The sequence below is a fragment of the Syzygium oleosum genome, unplaced genomic scaffold (genome assembly GCF_021117445.2).
Source record: "Syzygium oleosum isolate NSW1041296 unplaced genomic scaffold, Sole_v2.1 Sole_v2.01, whole genome shotgun sequence".
Classification (NCBI taxonomy): Eukaryota; Viridiplantae; Streptophyta; class Magnoliopsida; order Myrtales; family Myrtaceae; genus Syzygium; species Syzygium oleosum.
Window position 1 is genome coordinate 18436744 of NW_026607485.1, and position 11980 is coordinate 18448723.

At 40.5% G+C, this 11980-nt stretch overlaps 1 protein-coding gene across 1 annotated transcript; it reads right to left on the reverse strand.

Annotated features, from left to right (window-relative positions):
* Positions 1-7151: 7151 nt before the first annotated feature.
* Positions 7152-11197, reverse strand: LOC115683469 (26S proteasome regulatory subunit 6A homolog). Its single transcript, XM_030607995.2, has 10 exons — positions 10914-11197; positions 10557-10673; positions 10153-10260; positions 9324-9515; positions 9053-9244; positions 8660-8778; positions 8241-8328; positions 7968-8087; positions 7633-7773; positions 7152-7535 (listed from the first exon to the last, which is right to left on the reverse strand). The coding sequence occupies exons 1-10, from the start codon at positions 11028-11030 to the stop codon at positions 7458-7460; spliced, it is 1272 nt and encodes a 423-aa protein (XP_030463855.1). The 5' UTR covers positions 11031-11197; the 3' UTR covers positions 7152-7457.
* Between the last annotated feature and the right edge of the window lie 783 nt (positions 11198-11980).

An 11980-nucleotide genomic window follows, 5' to 3' on the forward strand; every position in this document is an offset into this window, starting at 1 on the left:
AGACACGGATTTTGTCAATGCACAATTCTTGACTGATGATGATGATGAAAGGGATAATGAGGACCTTGTAGAAGGAAGGACGAAACTCAAGGAATTCCACAAAAGGGCTACAAAGGCTGGGATTATAGGGGAACCAGTCGCGGATTTTATTTCATCCCAACAATCTATAGGAGAGTCATCTAATCCCCAACGATCTGACATGGTCATTGCCGAAACTGGTTACCAAACAGATTACTATGAAACAGACGGAGATGATAGCTTGGGATCTGATGTGGGGCCAGAAGATGGCGAAGTTACAAGAAGGAGAAGTAGGTATCTAAGGTACGATCCTCATTCTATATTGCCTATGTTTACTACGTCTATGATGTTTGAGGATGGTAGGCAATTCAAAGATGCCGTCATAAAGTATTCAGTGGTTGAACGTAGAGAGATAAAATTTATCAAGAATGAAAAGAAATTTGTTAGAGCAAAGTGTGTTCATGAAAATTGTCCTTGGAAGATTTCTGCATCTTTTGATGGTAGAACTGGATCATTCCACGTGAAGACCTACCACGAAGAACATACTTGTAACATTAGCTTCAACAATAAAAGGGTCACAAGTTCTTGGATGGCGGAGCACTATCTTAGCATAATTAGAGCAGTGCCAACTATAAAAACCATTGCTTTGAAGGATCTTATTAAGGAACAATTGGGCTTAAATGTAACTATAGATCAGTGTAAGAAAGCGAAGCTGCGTGCCTTTAAAGTTTTGATGGGAAACTATAGGAAAGAATATTCAAAGTTATGGGACTATGCAGAGGAGCTCAGGGTTTCAAATCCTGGGAGTACTGTGACATTGAAGGTTGAAAAGCCTGACATGCATTCGAAGGCATTATTTGATAGAATGTACATCTGTTTTGCTGCATGTAAGAAAGGCTTTTTAGATGGATGTAGGAAAGTTGTAGGGTTAGATGGTTGCTTTTTAAAGGGAGTTTGTAAAGGAGAGATATTGTGTGCCGTTGGAAGGGATGCAAACGACCAGATGTTCCCAATTGCATGGGCAGTTGTGAGAGTTGAGAGTGGAGACACATGGACTTGGTTCTTGACAAGTTTGATGCATGACCTCAACATAATAGACACGTACGGACGAGGGTGGGTTATAACTAGTGACAAGCAAAAGGTAAGTTCCTTATTTCCTTTTTTTTAGTGTTATGCCTTTTAAATGATCACACCAAAAGTATGTTTATTACATTGAAATAATCTTTTGTAGGGCCTTCTACAAGCCGTGGCTCACTTGTTGCCTACAGCTGAGCATAGAATGTGTGCCAGACACATCTATGCTAATTGGGGCCAAAAGTATAAGGGGATACAAATGCAAAGATTATTTTGGCAGTGTGCTAAGAGTAGTACCATGGTGGAATATGACGAACACATTCAGACATTGAAAAAAATCAGTCCTGCCGCATATCATGACTTGGTTCAAACAGAGCCAAAGCACTGGAGCAGGGCTTTCTTTAATACTGAGGTTAAATGTGACATAGTTGATAACAACTTATGTGAGGCATTCAATGGAAGAATAATAGAAGCCAGGTGTAAGTCTATTTATAGTATGTTGGAGGAGATGAGGATAATGATAATGACAAGAATGCATACACAAAGAGATGCATGTGCTCGATGGAGAAGGGACTGTGGTCCAAGAATCATAAAAAAGTTGGAAGAAAATAGACTTGGTGCGATTTACTGCCATGTGTTATGGAATGGTGATGCTGGATACGAGGTGATGGATAAGGGTGTTAAGTACGTCGTTGATGTGTTCAAGAAAGATTGTACTTGCAGGAGGTGGCAACTTACTGGCATCCCTTGTCCCCATGCCATTTCAGCTATAAATCATAAGCAACATGATGCATATGATTATGTGGATGAGTGTTACAAGAAAGCAAAGTTCTTAGCTGCATATCAGAATATGATGATGCCAGTTCGAGGAGAGAAATTTTGGAAAAAAACTTACAATGAGGCACCCGAACCACTTCCGGTCAAGGTGAAGCCTGGTAGGCGCAAACAGAAAAGAAGAAGGGAGGAAGGTGAGGTCGCACGCGGTATTAGGATGTCGAGGAGAGGAATGAAGATGACTTGTCGAAATTGCTCGAAGACGGGGCACAACAGTAAGACATGTCCAACTAAGAAGGATAGCACTACGGCATCACAAACACAATTGTCTAGGCAAAAACTTTTGGTAAGTACTTTCATATCTATTGTGTCATGCTTGCTTCATGAATAAGACTTTAAATGAATATTACTCTTTCCAGGTTAAGCGACGTATTGGCGAAGGTGCAAGTGGAAGTGTTGGTGGTGGTGGGACACCAATTGCTAGTGCTGCTACTGGAACAGCAATATCTCATGGGAGTGTAAGTAATATTTTTGTTAGAACTTTCGTTTTATTTAGCAAAATTCTGTTGACTAATGAAACAAATAATGTTAGGTTAAGAGTACAAGTGCCAAACAAGGAAAAAGAGAGAGAGTTTCTATACAAGCACAGATTGAATCAACATCACAAGCAGCTGCAACTGAAGTTCCATTTAAAGTAGTACGCCCATCGAGAAAGAAGGAAAAAAAAAAGAGGAAGTAACTCCAATTTACAAGAAGCGACGGGATTAGGAAGTAGTGTTGTGGCTATTTTTTTGTTTGTCAATGATGTGTTGGTTCATTGAAGTAGTGTCGTGGTTGTTTTTCGTTTGTCGATGATGTATAGTACATTGATGGACTCCTTCTCTAAGTGCTGTGCGGTCTTCACTGCTTGACCTTTGTGGTGTGTGAAAGGCTACTAGGAACTGAAATTCTCAGTTTACTTGGGCTATGGAATTTCTAAAAGGCAATTCCCTTTGTAAAAGAATTCCGAAGTTGGCTTAGAATGGTGCCATTTACTGCATTTGGAAGGAAAGAAACTCTGTCTTGCACGTTGATCCCATTAACTAAGTTGATCAAATAGATGCTTATATTAAGAAGATGAGGTTAAGCTCATTTGTTGCTGGTAAGGATTTATATGCGAATTGGAGAATTTGGTTTAGGCAGGAGGACTAATTGTTGTTGGGATAAGTGAAGTTTGCTACTTCTGCTGGACTAATTATGTGGTTCCTATTGCAACTTTTTTCTTTATTATTTGGTGTGAGTGACATAGGTTAGTGAGCTTTTGGCCAGGAAGATATAACCAAAATGCCTCAAAACGGGTTTCATTTGGTGGCAACAATGAGTGGAAACAAGCTGTTTTCTAATCGTTTCAGGGACTCCCTCAAAAAGAATACGAGGAAAAGAAGCATCTTGTGGCCTTTGATAAAGTAATGGGACTACAACTGACCTTTGAGCTCTAGGTTCAGGAACTTATATAAAGCTGCCATTCCAAGTAATGTTTTGCATATCTGATGGATCCAAAGTCAAGTTCTCCTTTTAATACCTGCTCAAATATCCCTTGCTCCGTTTCTGAACAAGAAGGCAACACATAATTTCAAAGTCTCTATTTTAAGGGTCTACATATGCAGATTGTTTGAGGGAACAAAGTAGAAAGCATTGAACGATAAATAAGAGATGCACACCATCCCAAAAGGGGGGGACGCCACTTAATAATATATAGATGATCACCCCCGCACTCCAAATAGTCCAACACATTTTCATGGTTTGGAGCAATAGAGCAGAAAAGTTACCTATCACAAAGGGAAAAATTGCACAATTTGACTAACTTGATCTGCCGCTCTACCAAGACACTGCACATGCTACTCAGTCTTCACATCATGACGGTTCATGTTTTAACACCATTTGCAATGACCCCACTTGAAACATAAAGATCAATTCATAATGTTTTAACACCATTTGCAATGACCCCACTTGAAACATAAAGGCCAAGTCATAATGTTCTAACACCATTTGCAATGACCCCACAACCTGAGTCGACATGCATGTTCAAACATACATGTACAAAACATGTCGATGAATACAAAAATGTTAAAAATAACTTGCGCTATGGCAAACTCATCACGTCCTTTACTTTCAAATTTCCACATAACATGCGAGCTAACATTACTATAAACAACGACAACACAACCGAAATTGTCTTCCATTTGAAAATTTCTTTCTTCAGCTTTGCCGCATCCTTTTCCACCCGTCTCAGTTGTGCCTTGAGAGCTTTGATTTCAATGTCCATTGAACTGCCATCATCCTTGTCATGGGTTGACACCAATTCTTCTTCGACATTGCTCTGGTGAAAATTTTTGGACACACTCCTTGCCGATCGATTGATTTCCGCATCAACCCAAATGAAAAAATCGCAACCTTCCCCTCTATTCTTCGGGTTGTATCTTGGGCAACCGTGATATCTTCTTCCCCGATTGTCATTTGTCCTAGCTGTTCGTAGAGGAGATTTCAGGCCACAATGACAAAATACATACATATCGTTGTCAATTGGAGGGACCGACGTCACCGATTGTGACGAATTTGATGGTCTCTTCATGAATTCACTGATCTCCTCTTGCAATGACACCTCAATGTCAGTTATAGGACACTTCCAATAGTCACACAAGCATGAGTAGAAACTATAGCCAAATTTTATTGACAGAGAATCACATAACCTACAATGGTTTGCAAAAAATTAAAGACATGTAGGAAAGATTATTAGCCTTTTTAAAAGCCGAAATAACCCATAATGTGACTGGACTTCCATCACTCGAGAGTGGAGAGGATCTATAATTTCGCCTACACGGAAGGAATGCTAATTAGACCTTTTAACATTGTTCTCCTCAAGAAACTCGATCACAATTTTTCGAATTATTATCCAATATGATGTTCTCACATTTCATCACATATACCCAAGAAAATATTCTTCATGTTCTGCTTTTTCTGATGGTTGCAATGCATGACAGAGATCTCAATAGGTCATTAGCTGAAAAGGAATGCACACAAAAGTGACACAAGTAATACAGTCCAACCAACAAAGATGCAATATCAAGAGAGCTAAAGGAAAATAGAAGAGGCTGGCAATTTAGACTGAACCTGCACAACAGCTTTCTCTCCATCGAAGGTTAATGGCCACCTAAACTATCGTTGAATGGTGTGAACAAGCATTGTAAACCATTTCGAATGAAAAGACAACTTTTTCTTAATTTATCAACAATTCAACTGACAGTAACAGCTATAGAAGTGTTCAAAATCGGCAAACATAACTGCAGAACCTGAAATTTTGAGGTTCTTGTAAATACTTGTTCCGTCCGTGAAAGAAAAAACAATTCATTGCATGACATCAATCAGGTTGATTCTCGACAACAGATTGCATGCCACCTATTTGATAAAATGTCTAAGTGAAATCAGAATTTATGTTTTCTTAAGGAAATAAGTTTTTTACGAAGGAAATAAGTTCTGAAGCAAATAAGTTCAATAATCAGTGTATGTCCTTTTCCATGACTAAAACCGAAAGCCAATCTTTATCATTGTTCTGTTTTTTCTGCTTTCATATTCTGCCATGCTCACATGAAGACAACGAAAACATAAAAATTTGATGGTTCGGGACCACGAAAACATACCTTTATGTCTGCTGAGTGCCGACAACACAACCAAATCGGGACCACACACTTTGTCGTGTTCCCTGCAGAATCTCAAGGTCCAACCGGGTCGCGACTGGATTATGGGTCAATCGGGTCTTCGCAATTTCAAAGGGGCAAATTGTAGGGTTGGGACGGACAAAGGCGTCGAGCTAAATAGGAGACTTGATTCGATGAAAGAACGAGTCGGCTTGAGCAAAATCCTTTGATTCGAGTTGAGATCGAATTGATTTGGGCAAATAGGAGTTAGGGTTCTTCTTCCTGGGTTAGCTCGCGTTGAAGGTCGCTTGATTTGGGGAAAGGAAAAACGCAAGAGACTTTTTTGACGACGCCGTTCTTAATCGAAGGTCTATGGTTTTTTTTTTATAACAAAAACTGAAACAAAACGACGACGTTTTATTTCCCGGCGTCCACGTCAGCGCCGGTCCGTCCACGTAGGACGGCCGGCGCTGACTGGGTATCCACGTAGGAATTTTCCGAGCAAAATTAGCCGGAATGACTAAATTGGCACAAATGCAAAAGGTTTAGGACTGAATTAGCACCAATGCAAAAGGTTTAGGACTCAATTGGCACCAAAAAAAGATTTAGGACTAAATTGGCACCAATGCAAAAGGTTTAGGACTCAATTGGCACCAAAAAAAGGTTTAGGACTAAATTGGCACCAATGCAAAAGGTTTAGGACTTTTTTGGCACTTTTCCCAGTATATTTCCCTCTTGTTGGTTTTTTTGGAACAAAGAAATATTGTTCAATATTTGAGAATTTTTTTGTCAAGATTCTTTCCAAATTTGCTGACAGGCCATCACCAACGCGACAAAATTTTCCCACGCAATTGTCCAACTCAGCATATTAAATGGTTATGTTCCGGTTACACTCTTTATGACGTCATTACCCTGATTTTTCGCAGTCGGTGCCGACTACGGTATTCACTCGCACCCTCTGCCCTTTTACTAGTCACAAACAACTCAGTTTTTTTTTTTTACATCGCGTGCCAAATCAAAATGGAGTTGGATGATTGTTTTTTTCTAAGAAAAATATGTGCATAAATATCAAAGATGAGGGTACATATTATTCCACAAAAAGAAAAAAATTGTTGGATAACAGCCCAAAAATGATCGAATTTTAATTCGTACTGATCTATAATGCTCTCTAAAGTTGAAGTTGAGTCGGGACAACGGTGTTTTAGTTTATATGTTCTTTTTCGTTTCATGGCAAATGATGGAATCACTCTTGCAAGCGAGTAAATGGCCTTTGCAAATTGCGACATCTTTGCTATTGCGCGAACAGGTACCAACATCAATACAAGTACACTGGTTGCATTATGCGAAATTCATGGGGTACGTGCATCTCGCCTTAAGGGAATTACTTGCCTGGACCGAGCCGAGCCCACGAAATAAACCCGGTGCACCGAATAAAATTACCTTGAGACGAGCACTAGCATCGACAAGAGTCCTTTCCTATTCTTTTTTAATCACAAGCACCATGAGTCCTCAACAGGTGATCCATTCTAAACAGAGAGCATGCAAGAAGTCCACACATCCCAGACACAAATTCAAGCAAACATTCTGATAGCATACTAACGCTCATGCGACTGAAAAGAGAAGCTTTGTCCATTATCAAATGGCCCCTGCATAAGATGAAGCAGAAATTACACAACACTGCTCAAGAACTTGGTCCCGCTAGAGAGGACAGAATCTTCAAAAAGTTCATCTGTTCACTTCATCCACATATGTCTATGTTCAATAACGTCGCACCAGTTAAAGTTGAATAATCTATACTTCGTTGAGTGCCACAAGAGGACCGACTGTGCAGGAGAAAATGGGTGACCTCATTTCCGTTCATCCGCTAAAAAGCAAACAAGCACGAGCAGCGAAGATCCAGACATGTTTACTGCGGCCCTAAGCATAGTAATTCAGGCTTGCTTTCTTCTTCGCTTGGACCTGTATGATCCCTTCATTGAAGTCCTCGTGGGTAACCTGATGGATACCAACAGCATATCAAAAACTTGCCACTGGAACCTAACCATACAACTGATGTCCCATAATTGGAGAGGGAGGGAGAGAGATTAATTACTTCTGTAGCATCGCGGCGAAGTGCAAGCATGCCCGCCTCCACACAAACTGCTTTCAACTGCGCCCCATTAAAATCATCCGTTGATCTGGCTAGCTCTTCGAAATTAACATCTGGGTGAACATTCATCTTCCTTGAATGAATCTACAGTCACAACACAAATCAGCTTCTAATAAATTACCAACAAGCTGTAGAAGAATATCAATTCTGCAGCAGTAAGTGCAGCATTAACTCTTCTGTCAGCATTTACTTCGGACTCCGCTTTTCAGTAGAAAAGGACTATTTATTCATTAGCGAACTTCTGTCGGACCGTAAAATTATCATATGTTAAGATATACCTGTAAAATACGAGCTCTGGCTTCTTCAGTGGGATGAGGGAACTCAATTTTACGATCCAATCGACCAGAACGCATAAGTGCAGGATCCAATATATCAGCTCGATTTGTTGCAGCAATAACCTACAAAATGATTAATCAGCCAAATTCAAGTTGACCATAGTCATGTCATTGGTAGATATTACTTATACCACAAATCTATGAGCTCCATGGGCAATATCCATTTATGTACATGGGAATGGAGTTAAATCAAAGTTTAGAGAGAGAAAGCGACACCTTAATTCGATCATCACTACTAAAGCCATCAAGCTGATTAAGCAACTCTAACATTGTGCGCTGGACCTCTCTATCTCCACTTACTTCACTGCAAATGCCAAGAGAACAATCCGCTGTAAACATATTGTTCGAAACAAACAACAGTTTTACAAACGAATTACAGGATGATGAATAGAGTCGACGGTTATATTTGTTCTTTTTTTTCGGTCGAACGACGGTTATATTACTATTAACAATTCTTAACATCTGAATAGTAATTTCACTTTGCAGATTATCTTCTTATTTCAAATGTATCCATACTACGAGGACACAAGCCATGCCCATTCTCTTCATTATTTACTCATAATTAGCATAAACAAGGTTTAGTTGGAGTTCATAATCCACTTTATTTATAAAGCTAATGAAACTAACTAGCATACCTATCAAAACGTTTTGTGCCAATAGCGTCGATTTCATCAATGAAGATAATGCAGGGAGATTTCTCTTTTGCAAGCTGGAAAGCATCACGCACAAGTTTTGCTCCATCTCCAATAAACATCTGCACGAATGTGGAGTCTAATAAGTATATGGCTTCCAACTAAGTATAATTCAATAACTGCGGTGTATTTTAAAGTCATAGAACCTAATATCTAGGAAGACTAACTATATAGTACTTCTACCAGATTGAATAATCAGACACAATATCAAGAAAGAAAACAGCTATTCCGCAATAACGACAATTCGCAGTGGAAGCACAGGGCAGCATCTTCCCGGGTGAACATCCGTTAATCAATGGTTAGCACCAACCCAATAACATAAAAGCACATTTATACCTGGACAAGCTGAGGGCCAGCTAGCTTCAAAAAAGTGGCATTAGTCTGCGCTGCACAAGCACGTGCCATTAAAGTTTTCCCAGTCCCAGGAGGTCCATATAACAGTACTCCCTTAGGAGGACGGACCCCCAACTTCTGAAATCGTTCTTTATGTGTCATTGGCAGAACAATAGCCTCCACTAGTTCTTGGATCTGTGTAAACAACAACATTGTCACTTAATTGTCTCCTTACATAGTGCTTGCAGGGTTGATCAAAAGTCTAGCAACGTACCTGTTTCTCTAGTCCTCCAATGTCACTGTAATCTTCTGTTGGTTTTTCATCTACCTCCATAGCTTTCACACGAGAATCATACTCAGATGGTAGAGTATCCAAGATCAGATAACTGTCTTTGTTTACACCAACTAAATCACCAGGTTTTAACTTGTCTGGGTCAACAAGGCCGACTACAGGAAGAAAGATTGTCTGCATTGTAGATAAAAATATGAAGCGTCTTTTAGTTTTCTTGACTACTGAAATTTAAGTGCCCTCGAGTCCTTGAGAATGATAAATGCTCTTTAAATAATTCCAAAGCTATGATATATGGCTTGTAGCAAGCAAACCTACAACTACACTGCCCTCAGATAAGAGAACTGATTGCACGAGGATCCCCCCCGCATGCCAATCGTGAGAGCTTCAAAGCTCTTGTACTAAAAGAAAAGGCACTAGCATATGAAGCATCTACATCAAAAGATATTAACAGCAAATTCAACAAATACAGTTCTTCTCCACCCACTGTTTAAATACATGTAAATTACACAGCTAAACCCATCAACAAATTGATCTCAATTGCATGACCTTGCCCAGCATATAGGTCAAATATAATGCACCTCCGACACTTATAGCAACGAGAACCAGAAAATAGCTCGATAAATGTCCACATATCTTCTCTGTATTATTCCAATGCCCCCAGATGTCCTCGATGAGACAAATATAGTCCAAAAAAGGGAAACATAGATAGCATGCTGCAAACACGGTCTGATATCTAATTTAGACAAACAGTTAAACTACTGGTGCTGCAAGTGAACCCAACACGACTTTGTGTTCTTCCCCAAAGCCATACCTGCCGTGTCGATGTCTTCAGGACAACACACTTGCCCTTCCTTTGCGAGTCCAGATCAATATTGGCACCATCTTCCTCAGCCTCATCCTCAGGGTTCATCTCAAGAATCTTTAAGCACAATAAATTCCAATCAGAGGATAACTCAAAGCAAGAAGGGAGACAACGAGCATATTATACGAGGAACACATTATCATCACTCATCAGCCAAGAAAACACACTACAGCTGAATACTCTGGGAGAACAAACCTCAGTCAGCCCAAATTACAAAGACATCGTGCGAGATGTAACTTGCCACACCCCAAATTTTCAACAGAGATTTGTCAGGGACAGCCCCCAAACCACGAGCACAACAAGAGCCCTTCAATCAGACCCGTTTTACAGTCGAACCCATTCCGAGAAGTTACCTCCACGATATTGCCGACCAGGTAAGGGAGTTGCTTGTTGAGCTTAATCTTCTCCTGGTTCTCCTTTATCTTCTCCTTATACGACTCCAGCTCCAGATTCGTCCTCTGCAGCTCCTCCTGTCACCACAAACCAAAAAAAAAAAAAACCATATATCCCATCAAAACCCCCATCGATGCACGGACTCAAATCATCAGATTCGAGAACAAACCCCCTCGCGCACAAACCGAATTACCGAAGACCCAACAAAACAAGCAAAGCTCGCGCCACAAGCCCTAGCAATCCAATCGAAGCCATAGACATCCGCACACGCAGAGAGTGACAGAGAGAGAGAGAGAGGGAGAGATAGGGAGAGAGACCTTGAGGATGCGAATCTCGTTGTCGAGGAGGCGGGAGGCCCTGACGATGTCCTCGGTAGTCATGGAAGCCAGCTGGTCATCCTCGAAGTTGGAGTCTTCCACCATAGCCGTCGCCATCCCCTGCCGATTCGCGCCGCCGAAATCCCCTCGCAGAGCTGTTCCGGCGAAACCGATCAGGCCGAGCTCCCGAACGGCGGTGGAGCTTCGCGCACGCAGAGAAAGAGAGAGAGAGAGAAGAGAGAGACTTCTCAGTGGATTGCTGCAGAAGAAAAGTGACGGTTCGCTTTTCACGGTGAAGAAGAAGAAGAAGAAGCAGCAAATGCAGGCTTCGCTTGGGCCTTAAGGCCCACTGAGAGTCATTCGCACAGGCCCAAACATTCGTGACCTTAGCGATAATTAAACTCCCTGGTCTTTTCGCAATAGCCCCCGAACTTTCTGATATTACGAATTGTCCCCCCCCTGAACTTTGAAAAAGTTGCGAATTGCCGCTTCGACTTTGATTTTTTATTGCAATCGCTAAGAAAAATAAATAAAGAGATTAGTTTCCGTGGAAATCATTTTCAAGGATAATGGTCAGTTTTCATTTATTTTGTAATTTAGGGAAAGTGATTTCCTTCTTGTTAGAAGAGGAAATCATTTTTACTCTATTTAAGCTTGTTGTTATCGGTCCATGGAAAAAATATTTTCCCGTACATTGATTAGTTTTCCGTCATTCGAATATCAAAAAGTTGAAAAATAATTTCTCAGAAACAGTTTTCTTTCAAATATTTTTACTCTATTTTAAGCTTGTTGTTATCAGTCCATGGAAAAAACATTTTCCCATTGTCGCACCGCGCTTTTTGCACGCTAAGGAGGTACTTCCATTTGTCACGAATGGGAAAACTATCCCCGAATGAGCTACTAGGGTCCGATGCGGATATTTCGCTCAAACGTCCCACAGACATCCCATCACTAGACAAACGGGAGCCTCTCCCAGACCATACCTCACGTGACAGCGGGTTGTGATTTTTTTATCTTTTTATTTAGTTTAAGTTTTAATTTGGAGTCGCTACTAGTCATTATTGATA